A 12,933-nucleotide genomic window follows, 5' to 3' on the forward strand; every position below is an offset into this window, starting at 1 on the left:
CGGCCTCCCAAAGTGCTGGGATTACAGGCTTGAGCCACCGTGCCCGGCCTAGAGCAGTTATTTTTAAAAGATGGTCTTGAAACGTTCAGTGCCAAGTGGCCGGGATTTCCGACGGAAGTCAGCGCTCGTGCCCCCACCCCCCTGCCCCGCGACTCTGTTTCCCCGGCCCCTCCCCCCACCGACAAAGCGCGCTCCTCCCTAACGGTCGCCACTGCCCACTTCTGGTTTCGTCGCACACCCGCCTTTCACCATCCGCCATTCTTGTCACCTCAGCCGCTACCCTCGCTACCGCACCGACTTCGCCCGTGTGCTCGCCCGCACCCGCGCTGCCCGCCATGGCCACCGCCCAGCCTTCGCAGATCCGCCAGAAATACGACACCAACTGCGAGGCCGCCATCAACAGCCACATCAGGCTGGAGCTCTACACCTCCTACCTGTACCTGTCCATGGCTTTCTACTTCAACCGGGACGACGTGGCCCTGGAGAACTTCTTCCGCTACTTCCTGCGCCTGTCGGACGACAAGATGGAGCATGCCCAGAAGCTGATGAAGCTTCAGAACCTGCGCGGTGGCCGCATCCGCCTTCACGATATCAGGAAGCCAGAGCGCCAAGGCTGGGAGAGCGGGCTAGTGGCTATGGAGTCCGCCTTCCACCTGGAGAAGAACGTCAACCAGAGCCTGCTGGAGCTGTACCAGCTGGCCGTGGAGAAGGGCGACCCCCAGCTGTGCCACTTCCTGGAGAGCCACTACCTGCACGAGCAAGTCAAGACCATCAAAGAGCTGGGTGGCTACGTGAGCAACCTGCGCAAGATGTGTTCCCCGGAAGCCGGCCTGGCTGAGTACCTGTTCGACAAGCTCACCCTGGGCAGCCGCGTCAAAGAGACCTGAGCCCAGATTGGCCCCACAGCCACGGGGTCCCTTCCCTGGGTCGGGCCACCAGGCGGGGCGTGCATGTTGCCCTTTCAGAACGTTCTCTTCGGTTTTATCTTTCAGTTTTACCATTGTTAGCAATAAAGTTATCTGGTTCTCAAAGCAATAAAAGTGTCCAGTTGATGCGCGCCTGCAACTCTCACCTTTTAGGAATCAGGGCAAATCCCCACGCAGGTTTAAAGTAGGTATCCAGCAGTCTCTCCACCCACCCCTGCCCGATCTGCATGCAGCTCAGGATTTGCAGGGGTGGAGGGGAATGGTATTTTATGGACCCCTGGAAAACACATTCGTCTTGCCTTTGTAAACTACCCGAGTATGTGGGGTGGCATGGGGTGGAGTGGGCGGTCTTGGGCCCTGGTGGCTGTGGAAGCATGGGCATGGTAAAGTGCAAAACATGGTCTGGAATTCATCATAGTGGTTGCCTCTGAGGAAGAAGTGAAGGGAATGGGATTGGGCAAGGATTAAAATAAACAAAGGGGTCTTCAACTTTACATGAAAACTTGTAGTTTATTAAAATATGCCAATGTTAATGTTTGTTGATTCTGAGTAGCAAGTGGGGGCTCTGGGTGACAGCATAGCAGGGTACCTCTTTGGCAAGCTCACTCTGGGTGACAGTTACAAAGGGAGTCTTAAGCTGGCTTCCCCAAAGCCAAGGGGCTGACAATCTAAAATGGCACTTTGCAAGTCCAAGTCCTTTTATTTACATTGTTGTACTTTGTTTTTACAAGAATCTCAGGAATAAGGAAGGACAAGTATCATGACTTTATTAGTGACAAAAAGGGAGGCCATACAGGCAAGAAGTTGTGGAATCTGGACATGAACTTCGATCTTCTGATGCCATGTTCCTTTTTCTTTCTATTACCCTGCAAGTCTATCAACGGGTTAAAGAAGATTGTGTGGGTAGACTGGGAATCTAGCCAAATAACCTGCCCCAGAAGGGAGGGAAATCCCCCAACACTCTTAAAGGCAGCCCTGATCACTGTAGTCTCTCTCCTAATTACAGGTGTGCCTTCTAGCCTAGGGTGGAGACAGCTTCTAAACCTTAGCCAAAATCCTTCTCATATGAAAGAAGCCTTCAGAATGAGCAACAGACTATATGAGGTAGTAGGGCACCTCACAGGAAGGCAGCCAACACCTGTACACTTGAACCCCTCTGTTCAGGTTCTCTCCCTGAAACAGACAGTCACACTGTTGCCTGAGTTGGCACTGAATACCTAAGAAGGCCTTAGGGCTGGAAATCCCCAGAGTGCACCATCCATCCACCACATGTCTTCATTGTGAGTGGCTTCTCTTCAAGCACAGCAGGTAAATGGGGTGGCTACAAAACACACACACTCTATCTGCAAATCTAGCTCATCTCAAAGCCTGGGCAGAGAAGCCCTGTATGTTTATCATGCACAGTGTACTGTAATCTATACATTGCCTGTTGTGGTCTCTTTACTGAGATCTACAGCTGACACCAGACTAGTTCCATCTTGGTCATGGGACCCCCTCTTTATCCCATTTTTCCCTTTCCTGTGATTCAGAGACACCCCAGGATAATGCAGAGAAGTCTACTTAGAACTACATACTTTTATTTTACCTGGGGAAAAGCAGGATTTCCTCACCTGCAAGACTCAAAGAGGACTGTGATTACACTCCTGTGCCTATCACATGCCACTACTTGTAGTGTCACATTTCACAGCTTTTCTTTCAGAATCCCTGGCTGGGAAGTCTAGGTAAAGCGGCAGCTCAATTGTTTCTATTCTTGTTCCACTGCAACAAAAACATGAATGTCCTAAATCCCCTCCTTTTGGTTCAGTTTTAGGGTCCACAAACAGCCTTTTGAATATGTGGGGCAACTGTGGGAAAAACAGGAGAAACATTTAGACCAAGCTGGCCCCACTGGCACTTTTCAATGTCTTGGCCTTATCCATCGCTGCAAGTCTCATTTTCCCACCCTCCCTTGCCACATTCCTCTCAAAACGAGTGAGCAAACTTCTTACAGGTGGACCACATTCCCACATACACACAGCCTTCCCAATTCTTTGATAGCCTGACTTTCAATACTTGAGAGTGAGTTGTGCCCCAGTCTTCTAGCCCTGGAAAATACCACCCTGACACATACAACTGGAGGCTTGTCAGTCATTTGTTGTGCTCTGTTGCTTGGGGCAATGATGTCCGAAACAGTGGCTGTTGCTATGGATACCAAAGTCTCAGGCAACGATAGTATCGGGACTGAGGGAAAATGGTAAAATTGATAACTTCATCTCAGACTCAAACACGGATTCAAATTAACTGTGTTGAATAATTTACCTCTGGGGAAAAAAAACCCTCTATCACAAAAGGACATTTCTTAATAGATGGTTGTCACTGACAACTTGTACTTCATTTTCCAGAAAAAGGAAAAGTATTTTTTTTCTTACAAATGTGTGTGACAAGCAGTACAAAGCACCCATTAATTTCTCCTGAATCTTCTCTACTCTGGAAATTTGCTCTACATTTCTGATTTTTAAATTCTCCTTTAATTTTTCTTTTCATTTACCAGCAATTACAGTTTCTTTTCACAAGCCTGAGGGACGTATCTAATCAAGTATTTAGTAGAGGAAAGCATTATCTGTAATCTTGAAAGTGATACTATGCTTCAGATTTTAAAATAACAATTTTTGTTTTACAAATCATCTGATGTTGCTGTTGTTGCTGTTGTTATTGTGGTCCTGAGTTCAGGTTCAGAGAAATATTGATGGAGAATTTGCTTCAGGAAAGCTGAAGGGAAAGGTGAAATGAGAGTAATCACATTAGCAAAGTGTGAGGACACCTGAAAAGTAAAAGCAAAGAAATTGACACCTTGATTCACTAGTCAAGGGAGCTATAGGGGTGGGATGAGGCACAGTAAGAAAGGAAAGTACTCATGGCTATCATATTTTTAGGAATCCTGTGACCGTTTGGTTTGGGTTAGGTTATGAGTAGTAACAAAGACCAGAAAAGCAGAGTCTTAAAAAAGATAGGTTTTGTTTTTCATATATAAAAGAAGTATGGAAGAAAACAGTTCAGGGCTACTGTGGAAGAGCTTTCAATCACATTTCGTGGATTCCAAGAGGCATATTTTTTTTCTTTACATTTTAACATACTTGAAATTGGGATGTATCTTACAATCACTGTCGGCCATACCTGTCATTGCCTGAGGATGCACTGCAAAACTCAACAAAATGATATCATTGGCTAAGAAAAAGTCCTGGAGATATTAGAGGTGTACTCTTAAAAAATACTATGTTAGCAGCATGTTTGATGGCACGGAGGACGATATTAAGAGATATCAATGATTCTGAGTACAGAAGTGATCGAGAAGAGTGAAATTTGAATCTGAAGAAGTTCTAGCAGTACTTGAAACAATTTATTTAGCAGTTTCCTTTTTATGTGTGCACACAAGACTGATTCAATAACAAAAGTCTGTGCTTAAATAAGTGTAAAAGAGATTTTCCAGTAACTGAAATTTAAAAATCTAAGGCATAAGAAAACACTGTGTTCTAATTTAATTGGTAGCACTTTCTTGTTCTGTGATATGTAGAATAATGGTGTGCCTTAAATTATTATGTTTGATTTGATAAAATACATTATCTTGTTGTTTCACTGAACAGGGCTTCCAGTGCAAAGGTCATCTCATGATCCACATGGCTATTACAGCTCCAACCATTACATTAGCATATCAGGAAGGAGAAAGAAAAAACATTTATATATGTATATGTATATATATGTGTATATGTGTGTATATATGTGTATATATGTGTGTCTATATGTGTGTATATATATGTGTCTGTGTGTATATATGTATAGGAGTGAGGAAAGATCAGGACATTTATTAGGAGGAAAGAAAAGATTATACATCTAAGTGTAATGGAGGATTGATCTTCAAGTTAAGGGCTGGTTGCTTACTGTGATCTCTGATGATTCAGGGGAACAATGTCATGGGAACATTTATTTTCCTTCTAAACCAGAGGATCCAACAGAAGGCCTCAGGCCAGATTCATCTTCAGACGTAGTTTACTTGGACTGATGATTTTTTAACAACCTTTTTACTTTGGAATAATTTTAAATTTTACATTTAAATTGCAAAGATGGTACAATTTCTGCATATCCTTTCCCCAGTTTGCTGTAATGTTAACATCTTACAGAACCATGGTACATTCGTCAAAAATAAAAAATTAAAATTGGCACATTACTATTAGCTAAACCCCACACTGTATTCAGATTTCACAAGTTCTTCCACTGACGTTCTTTTCCTGTTCCAAGTTCCAATCCAGGTTTCTACATTGCATTTAATTGTCATGTCTTCTTGGTCTCCTCTGTCTCCATCTTTCCTTATTTTTCATAACCTTCACAGCTTTGAAGACTACTGATCACGTATTTCGTGGAATGTTTCTCAATTTGGATTGGTCAGGTGCTGCTCTCATGATTAGACTGAGATTCTGGGTTTTGGTGAAAAAGACCACTTTACCTCTGGAGTGTATATTTCATCACATCCTATCATTGAGGCTACATGACATGAACATGACTTATCATTGGCAGTCTTAACCTTTATTGCTTGGTTAGAGGTATTGGCAAGGTTTCTCCACTTAAAGTTGCTATTTTTCCCCTTTCCAAACTCTGTTCTTTAAAGTGAGTCATCAAGTCCAGTTCACCCTCAAGAGGCTAGGAGGAGGAGCACCGCACGGATGGACAGAGTATTTACCTATAATATTTGGAATTCTTCTTTAAGAAAAATTTGTGCCTTCTTTCCCATTTATTTATTCAATCATTTATTTATCTCACTATGGATTCATGGATATTTATTTATTATTTTGGGTTATAATCCTGAACCACATTATTTATTTTGTTCCTCAAATTGTTCCACATTTAACCAGTTGGAGATCCTTCAGTTGGCTCCTGTGTTCCTTTGACATAGTCTCATCCTCTGTATGTATGTGTGTAGCATTTCCTTACTTTTCAGCACTATAATATGCTCCAGACCCATGATGTATTTTCCCTGCCCCAGTTCTAGAATTAGCCATTTTCCAGAGTCCTTGTCCGTTTTATTAGATAAATCATATTTAAAAATGAACATCTTGAAAAGCCAATGAATTATAACTTTTATTTTAATTGACACATAATAATCATGCATGTATATGGGGTACCGTGTGATATTTAGATATGCATATACTTTGTGTGATGATCAAACTAGGATAATTACACATCCATCGTCTCAAACATTTATTATGAATTCTTTGTGATGAGAACACTCACAATTCTGTCTTGTAGCTATTTTGAGATACGCAACACCTTATTGTTGACTGTAGTCTCCCTACTGTGCAATAGGACACCAGAACTAATTCTTCCTTTCTAACTGTAACTTCCCACCCTCCTTTTTCTCCCAGTCTCTAGTCTCTGGCAACTACTATCTACTTACTATTTCTATCAGATCAACTTTTTAAGATTCCACATATGAGTGAGAACGTACAGTGTTTGTCTTTCTGTGTCTGCTTATTTCACTTAACATAATGTCCTCCAGTTTCACCTATGCTGTTGCAAATGACAGAATTTCATTCTTCCTGTAGCTGAGTAGTATTCTACTGTGTAGATATACCACATTTTCTTTACCCATTCATCTGTTGTAGGATACTTAGGTTAATTCCATATCCTGGCTATTCCGTATATGCTGCAATGAACATATGAGTGCAGATGCCTCTCTGACATACTGATTTCATTTCCTTTAGATATATACCCAGTAGTAGTATTGCTGGATTATATGGTAGTTCTATTTTTAATTTTTTGAAGAACCTTCATACTGTTTTCCATCGTGGCTGTACTAATTTACATACCTACCAACAATACACAAAAGTTCCCTTTTCTCCACATCCTCACCAACATTTCTTATCTTTTGTCTTTTTAACAATAGCCATTCTAACTGGCTTGAGTTAATATCTCATTGCTGTTTTGACTTGTATTTTCCTGATGATTAGTGATTGATTCTTTTTGTTTGTTTTTTTAATTTTTATTGTTGTTGCGGGGGGTTTTATTTTTATTTTTATTATTTTTTGCTCACAATTGCTTTGGCTATTCAGCGGTCTTTTGTGGTTCCATACAAATTTTAGGGTTTTTTTCCTACTTCTGTGAAGAATGTTACTGATTTTTTGATAGAGATTGCATTGAATTTATAGATCACTTTGGGTAGTATAGACATTTTAGCAATAATAGTTCTTCCAATCCACGAACATGAAATATCTTTTTATTTATTTGTTTCCTCTTCAATTACTTTTATCAGTGCTTTAGAGTTTGCAGTAATCTTTCAATTGCATGATTAAATTTATTCCTAGCTATCTTTTTTTAGCTATTGTAAATGGAGTTGTTTTCTTGATTTCTCTTTCAGATAGTTCACTGCTAGCATATGGAAACACTACTGATTTTTGTATGTTGATTTTTGTACACTGAAACTTTTCTTTCCATGTACTTGTAAAGTTTCCAAAGTTCTTCTTGTTATTTAATTCTAGTTTTATAACATTGCTGTCAGAAAAGATACTTGATATAATTTCTATCTTCTTATGTTTGGTATAACTTGTTTTGTGGATAATGAACTTTTAATTGGGAAAGTTCTCATAAAATTATATATTCCTGGCTCCTTTTGAAAATGCTGACTATCTGGCTACATTGGGCCCTGTTCCCATGGGAACATTCATATGGAACTGAGTTTCAGCTGCCATCTTAAAGCATACATATTCCCCAATTCACCACAGTACATGTCATTAAAGCAATGTAACTTAGGTACCTCAAAGAATACTGTGGCAATAAAGTACCTCTTTAGTGATTTTAATTACCTGCTGGACCCTGCAGTCACTCACTTTTGTCTTGTTGTACTTAGACTTTCTGTCCCAGGTGCCATGGTGAGTGAAGGAATCAGTAACTTGTTGTACAACCTCAGCCCCAGAAAAAGGATGACCCTTTGGGTTGATGTGCCCTTCTCTCTCTGGGCCTCTCATGATATTTGGGAGATTACAACTGGGTCCTTTGTCTCTTTGCCTTTGCTGCTTAGAAATTAGAAGAGCTCAGATTATAGTTCAGTCTGCAAGTGTCTCTGTCAGTTTCTCCTCGCCTTGTTGGCCAAAGTGTCAGTTTCTTTAACTTTTGTCACTCCTTGTCATGACTGGAAATTGCCTTGATGTTTCTGTAGCCTTCAAATACATTGCCAGATAGGATGTACAGGGAGTCACAAACCAAGAGGCTCACAGATCAAACAAAGACACTCATTTCACAGTGTTTACTGAATGATATGGAGCATACAATGAGAAACAAGGAAAGAGGGCAGTGAAGAGAAGAGAGGATGCTAGCAGGATGAAAGGACCATGCGGCCTAAATCCCATGTCAGAAAATGTTCACTGTCTCTTTTCTGCTTTAGCTTTGCCCGCTGACTGTATGCTTATGAGGACCAGTAATGAAGATAGCTAAAGTCAACACACACCTGCTCTAACAGACAGATGCAGGGGCAAGTACTCCTGGGCACAACTATAACTCACAGGTCACCTGCTAAGCAGGTGTTTTAATCTAGTATATGAGAGAGAGGACATATGGGACCAGATAACTATTACCAATGAGCAGCTGATCTAAGGATGTTCCAACTGTCATGAATATTTGGTTTCTACTTGTTCTTTCCATCCCTTTTTTTTTTTAATTTTTGAGATAGAGTTTCGCTCCTATCGCCCAGGCTGGAGTGCAATGGCTCGATCTTGGCTCACTGCAACCTCCGCTTCCTGGGTTCAAGCGATTCTCCTGCCTCAGCCTCCCTAGTATCTGGGATTACAGGCACCTGCTACCACGCCCAGCTAATTTTTGTATTTTTAGTAGAGATGGGGTTTCATCACGTTGGTCAGGCTGGTCTCGAACTCCTGACCTCAGGTGATCCGCCTGCCTTGGCCTCCCAAAGTGCTGGGATTACAGGCATGAGCCACCACGCCCAGCCTTCCATCCCTTCTTATTCAGCACATATATATTCTGCCTGCTTTGTCCATGTCCAGTATGTTTCACAAGAATTATCTACACTTTGTTTCACCTATCCTTATTTGTTTTTCGTATCTATTGCAGAATTGAGTATTCTTAAATAAATTGTAAATAAACATTTTCCTATGCAAACATCTTCTAATCTGTTCTTCAGACATAAACTGGCCTGGGAGGGTGCCATGGATCTTTTGCAGGGCATTGTTGGTGTAGTTCCTGTCGTGGTTCTCTTGTCTAGAATTTTTGTAAGCTATCTTGAAAATCATCTGGAAGCCCTCTCAGGGACATATCCAGCTCACAATAAAAATTGTCCTGACCCCATTTTCTTTAAGAACTTTGATTCTTTAGCTCCTAGTTCCCCTAGAAAATCATTTACCTCTGTGACCTGGAAAAGACAGAAATGCAGTCTTCCTAAAAAGGAGCATATCTGACTAGTTGCCTCACCTTTGTTTTGAGTCTGATACTCTGCAGTGGATTATTAAGTCCAAGAGGCCCTTGAAGGAAGAGAGGTAGGGGTATAGGGTAAATTCAGTAGGTTGAGAATACATGGAAAGTGAAGGCATGTACACCGCAGGTGTAGACATGGATGCAAGAAGTGTCAAGAAACCTTGTGGAAATTCGTTGCACATCTATTATGAGAATTAAAAAAAAGGCAGCAGCATGGGATTGGTGAAATGTGGCACTTACCTGAAAATACAATATTAATCAGTTATTAAAATTAAGTTTTCTCAGGAAAATATGGTCTTGCCCACAAGGAAAGCAGATCAAGTTATTGGCCCTTGATCTGCTTCCCTAATGGGCAAGACCATATTTGGGGCCAACTCCGGGGACCAGTGAGGAGTCAAAAGCTCGTTCCAGCTCTGAGAAAGGAGAACAACCATGTATTCCCTGGTGAAGACAATTTGTAGACTTCACAACAAAACAACTGAGCTACTTTCTCTCACAATTTGTTCTGGAAATGTACTAAATGGAATTTCCTCTGATCACAGACAACCTCCACTTCTCCATTAAAAGGTTCCCAAGAGATACCTGCTGGAAAAAAAAAAATCTACTAGAAAAGGTAAAAAAGAAAACTGAAGGCCTCAGGTGTTTGGGGTCTGTTCTCACTCGGGAGAGTTTTGACAAACTTCCTTGGTTAGAGGCAATCCAAAATGCAGCAGTCCTTTGATGCGGAAGAGTTGCTTGCATAGAACTCAATGATGCCAAAACTAGACAGGATTCCTGATAAGACAATTAACAGCAGATTCATCCAAGAACCTTGGGTGAGGGCTCCTAAGGCATCAAACTAACCGGATTTCGGGGCCCTCTGATATTTGCAGTAACCCCCGCACGTGAGTTTCACTATTATCTGTCAACCTACATCTTATTGAAAATGAAGGTGTTAAAAGGAAAGAGTTTGCTGAAGTAGAGGAAGGGGAGGTTTCCCCTGAACAAATCAGGAAAACCCGCTTTACCTAATCTGATCTCTTCCTGGCCCCAGAGGGAGAATGATCTCATTGTAAGTGGTAGCTCCGGGAAAAGAAGTTTGATGTCAAACTTACCTAAGATGTTAGGGAGAGAAGTGGAGACTTGAAGGTGGCAGGAAAATGGAGAGCCCAAACGTAATTATAATTATTATGGTCCAACCCATAATGTTATTGAGGTTGGCAGAAATGTAGGCTCTGTCTGGGAGGATTTCCCATATTAAAAATGTGAGAAACCCACACTGAATAAAGCAACTTTAATATCGAGAAAATGATTTGCTTTTTTTCCTCCACTCACTCTTCAAGTCTGTGAATGTGTATGGAAAACAGAGGGTAAAGAAGTGAAGGCGTTTGGATCAAAAAGCAGTGGTGTGGATCATTCTATAAAAGATGCTTAGCATAGCTAAAACTTGTGAGAGAGGAAGAGCTGGCTGGACAGATGTGGAGGTGAAAACAATAGGAGATAGACTTCCACATCAGGGCTTGTGAGAACTGAGGATGAAGGTAAGAGAGAGGGTTCATCCAGCATGAAGAGAAGAAGTGTAACTCAAAGGGAGATGATAAAAGGGAGGTATGGAAGATGGGCTCATATTAAAGTTAAGGGTATAGTTTTTATGTTTGACTAAAAGGCCATTCAGAGAAAGCAGCACATGTAGATTGGGGCTTCATATGGGGGTTGTCAAATTCCTTTTTGGGGATCTCCTGGGATAATGAGGGCACCTAGTGCAGACACTTGGGATGAATATGAAAATGTGAAACTAATGACTCTGCTTGAAGATGCAGGAAAAGCATTCTCTCTAATCAAGCAAGTGGCATCAAAAAGTTCTGAATGAGGCCTCACTGTCCTTTTTCTTTTTAAACTGGAGTTTGACTATTGTTTCAATTTGCTGCTTCAGAAGAATACAAGCCCAGATGTCAGGATGTCAGAGTGCTAGAAGAACATCAAAGCCCCTGGTGGTGCCAGCGCAAGTGTTTCAGAGCAACATCAAAGAAATGCAGGGCTTGCACCTTTCCTTTCAGAGAAAGAACATCAGACTCAGCTCTGGCAGCTTTTACCTCCCTTGAAAAACTGTTCACTGTTTTTGTCAGACGTTTGGAAAAAAGGAAGTTTATTGGCAACGCCTGAAGTTTAAAAAATGCCACTGTACCTTCACCAGTAAATCCTTCCCAGGGGTGCATGTGTGTCAGGGCAGAATTAGGAAACAATGGCAAGGTTATACAGCATGGTATTGACACATTTTACTATTCAACTAACGAAATAGGACAACCCCTCCTCACATCTCCAAATCATCATAGGTAGATGTGAGGAAGAGTCCCCAGAAATCCTTCAACCACCCCAAATTTTCAACCTCACCATCGTCTGCCTTGCAGCCAAAATCCTAATCTCAAATTGCCTTTTATCTTTACTTATATCCATCAGCACAAGAGCCACTCCCCCTTGCCCGATTTCCCAGGACATACCTCACCCTCCATGCTGTAATCCCCATAAGAATATGCACCTCTCGTTGTTCAGTTCCCACCTATGAGTGAGAACATGCGGTGTTTGGTTTTCTGTTCTTGTGATAGTTTGCTAAGAATGATGGTTTCCAGCTGCATCCATGTCCCTACAAAGGACGCAAACTCATCCTTTTTTATGGCTGCATAGTATTCCATGGTGTATATGTGCCACATTTTCTTAATCCAATCTGTCACTGATGGACATTTGGGTTGATTCCAAGTCTTTGCTATTGTGAATAGTGCTGCAATAAACATACGTGTGCATGTGTCTTTATAGCAGCATAATTTATAATCCTTTGGGTATATCCCCAGTAATGGGATGGCTGGGTCATATGGTACATCTAGTTCTAGATCCTTGAGGAATCGCCATACTGTTTTCCATAATGGTTGAACTAGTTTACAATCCCACCAACAGTGTAAAAGTGTTCCTATTTCTCCACATCCTCTCCAGCACCTGTTGTTTCCTGACTTTTTAATGATCGCCATTCTAACTGGTGTGAGATGGTATCTCATTGTGGTTTTGATTTGCATTTCTCTGATGGCCAGTGATGATGAGCATTTTTTCATATGTCTGTTGGCTGTATGAATGTCCTCTTTTGAGAAATGTCTGTTCATATCCTTTGCCCACTTTTTGATGGGGTTGTTTGTTTTTTTCTTGTAAATTTGTTGGAGTTCTTTGTAGGTTCTGGATATTAGCCCTTTGTCAGATGAGTAGATTGCAAAAATTTTCTCCCATTCTGTAGGTTGCCTGTTCACTCTGATGGTAGTTTCTTTTGCTGTGCAGAAGCTCTTTAGAGATCACTTGGACTCAGGAAGGGGAACATCACACACCGGGGCCTATCATGGGGAGGGGGGAGGGGGGAGGGATTGCATTGGGAGTTATACCTGATGTAAATGACGAGTTGATGGGTGCAGCAGACTAACATGGCACAAGTATACATATGTAACAAACCTGCATGTTATGCACATGTACCCTACAACTAAAAGTATAAAAAAAAAAAAAAAAAAAAAAAAAAAAAAAAAATATAAAAAAAAAAAAAAAA

General features: G+C 41.4%; 1 protein-coding gene across 1 annotated transcript; it reads left to right on the forward strand.

Annotated features, from left to right (window-relative positions):
* Positions 1–235: 235 nt before the first annotated feature.
* On the forward strand, positions 236–1,047 carry FTHL17 (ferritin heavy chain like 17). Its single transcript, XM_003917542.4, has one exon. It carries the CDS (start codon positions 336–338, stop codon positions 885–887), a length of 552 nt encoding a protein of 183 aa, XP_003917591.1. The 5' UTR covers positions 236–335; the 3' UTR covers positions 888–1,047.
* Positions 1,048–12,933: the final 11,886 nt, after the last annotated feature.

The sequence above is a fragment of the Papio anubis genome, chromosome X, assembly GCF_008728515.1.
Source record: "Papio anubis isolate 15944 chromosome X, Panubis1.0, whole genome shotgun sequence".
NCBI classification, from domain to species: domain Eukaryota; kingdom Metazoa; phylum Chordata; class Mammalia; order Primates; family Cercopithecidae; genus Papio; species Papio anubis.

What these genes read in the sequence shown, in the direction of transcription:
- FTHL17 (XM_003917542.4), top strand. Translation starts at nt 336, where the DNA reads ATGGCCACCGCCCAGCCTTCGCAGATCCGCCAGAAATACGACACCAAC.